Consider the following 2,114-nt stretch of genomic DNA (forward strand, 5'->3'; position numbering starts at 1 on the left):
TACAGATTATAAAAGATTCTGTGAATTTGTAGCCATCCATATATTCAGAACATACTCTATCTCACTCTTTCTTTGACTTTTTTCTTACTCCATGATTTTCTCTTAACTCAAAAATATAGGATTTGAAAGGTAGTACTAACCTTGAACCTGATGCTATTATTATCTCCATAATAATTATAAGAATATTAATTTTCTAATGCCTACTCTGTTCTTATCCTCTGTTCCTCAATTTCATCTGTTTCATTTCTCATGATCCATTTCTAATTCTCTCCAACAGGAATCATGGTGAGCACTGACAAGAATCAGAGTAGTGCAGCAGTCATGATCATCCTCTTAGGATTCTCTGATTATCCAGAGCTCCAGGTGCCCCTCTTTCTATTGTTCCTCACCATCTATGCAATCACTGTGATGGGGAATGTGGGCATGATTGTGATCATCAAGATCAACCCCAAACTCCACACCCCCATGTACTTTTTCCTCAGCCACTTGTCTCTTGTGGATTTCTGTTACTCCACTATAGTTATACCAAAATTACTAGAAAACTTAATTGCAAAAGACAGAAGCATCTCCATCAAAGGCTGTATCACACAGTTTTCTATTGGCATGACCTGTGTGATGACAGAGATGGTCATGTTGGCAGTGATGGCCTATGACCGCTTTGTCGCTATATGTTATCCTTTGCTGTATACAGTTTCCATGTCCCCAAAACTATGTGTCCTGCTGGTGACTGTGGCATATTCATGGGGCATAATTTCTTCTATTATATTTACTTACTCACTTCTTGCATTATCATTTTGTGAGACCAAAATCATTAATAACTTTTTATGTGAATATTCTGTCTTCCTATCTGCTTCTTGCTCTGACAAACACTTCAGTGAGTTAATACTTTTTATCTTTTCAAATCTCAATTCATTTTGCACCTTCATCATTATCCTTACATCCTATCTTTTTATTTTTGTCACAATCCTCAAAATGAATTCAGCCAATGGGAGATATAAAGCTTTCTCCACTTGTGCCTCCCACTTGACAGCTGTTACCATCTTCTATGGCACCATCCTATTCCTCTATTGCATTCCCAATTCCAAAACCTCGTGGCTTGTAATCAAAGTGGGATCTGTTTTTTATACTGTGGTTATTCCTATGCTAAATCCCTTGATATACAGTCTAAGGAACAATGAAGTGAAGGAAGCCTTGAGGAAATTGATGCATCTTAAAATCATTTCTCAGTAATATCTTTTATATGGATTCTATGACTACTAGCTAAACTATTGTGTTGGAACTTATGGTGATATTTAATTAATTCTGTGAGTCCTATTCAGTTACTCCCTTCTGTGGTGGTCACACATTCAGTTTCTACAGTCATCTGAAAAGCAGTCAGGAAAATCCTTTGGTAAATGAAGAAAGAATGTTTGAAATGAGAAGAAAAATTGCTGCCAGAAAATCATTACAACGTATTCCATGATGCAGTATCAACCTGAGAACCTTTCATTAAAGTGACTTTACAATTTATTGTAAAAATAAATATACTGATTCTACATGTTGATTGCCTGTGTTTATTTTTTTTTAATCCTCAAATGTCCACTGCTTCACAGAATAGAGAGAAACAAAAATCTAAGGTGTCGGCTGATGATGATGATGTCACCATCAGTTGGTTTTTGAATATCTGCAAGAAACAAATACCATGATGAGTGGCCATAGTTAGTGTTTTTAAAGAATAATAGTTACTGACACCAAGAGTAACTCAGTGGGGTAATAGAATTCCTATAAAACCATGCTCAGTCCTACAAAGGCCTAGTAGAATTCTTGTAACTTGCCAAAAGCTTAATAAGTGTTGTTCGATTGATGCATTTGTAGTGTGAAAACAAAGATTCCTAGATCTCCCCTCTTTCAACATGAGCAACTTTATCTTAGAAATTGACTTCCAATATAATTTAAATTTCAATTTAATTAATTAAATACAACATTTCCATAACATAGGATAATAAAAAGATGATTTCACATGAAACTGAAAAGCTGCCATGTACAACTTTCAATTCCTTTTAAATATATACTGAGGTTATCATGTAAATTTCTTTTTTTTCCCTCTGCCTCCCCACACTGGAAATGCTATCATT

The 2,114-nt window shown here is 35.1% G+C and overlaps 1 protein-coding gene across 1 annotated transcript; it reads left to right on the forward strand.

Annotated features, from left to right (window-relative positions):
- The first annotated feature begins 282 nt into the window (after positions 1–282).
- LOC110199650 (olfactory receptor 1165-like) lies at positions 283–1,230 on the forward strand. Its single transcript, XM_020974530.1, has one exon. It carries the CDS (start codon positions 283–285, stop codon positions 1,228–1,230), a length of 948 nt encoding a protein of 315 aa, XP_020830189.1.
- Positions 1,231–2,114: the final 884 nt, after the last annotated feature.

The sequence above is a fragment of the Phascolarctos cinereus genome, unplaced genomic scaffold, assembly GCF_003287225.1.
Source record: "Phascolarctos cinereus isolate Bilbo 61053 unplaced genomic scaffold, phaCin_HiC Scaffold_9;HRSCAF=440, whole genome shotgun sequence".
NCBI lineage: Eukaryota > Metazoa > Chordata > Mammalia > Diprotodontia > Phascolarctidae > Phascolarctos > Phascolarctos cinereus.

Excerpts from the sequence above, each read along its gene's own strand:
- LOC110199650 (XM_020974530.1), top strand. The coding sequence starts at position 283 with ATGGTGAGCACTGACAAGAATCAGAGTAGTGCAGCAGTCATGATCATC.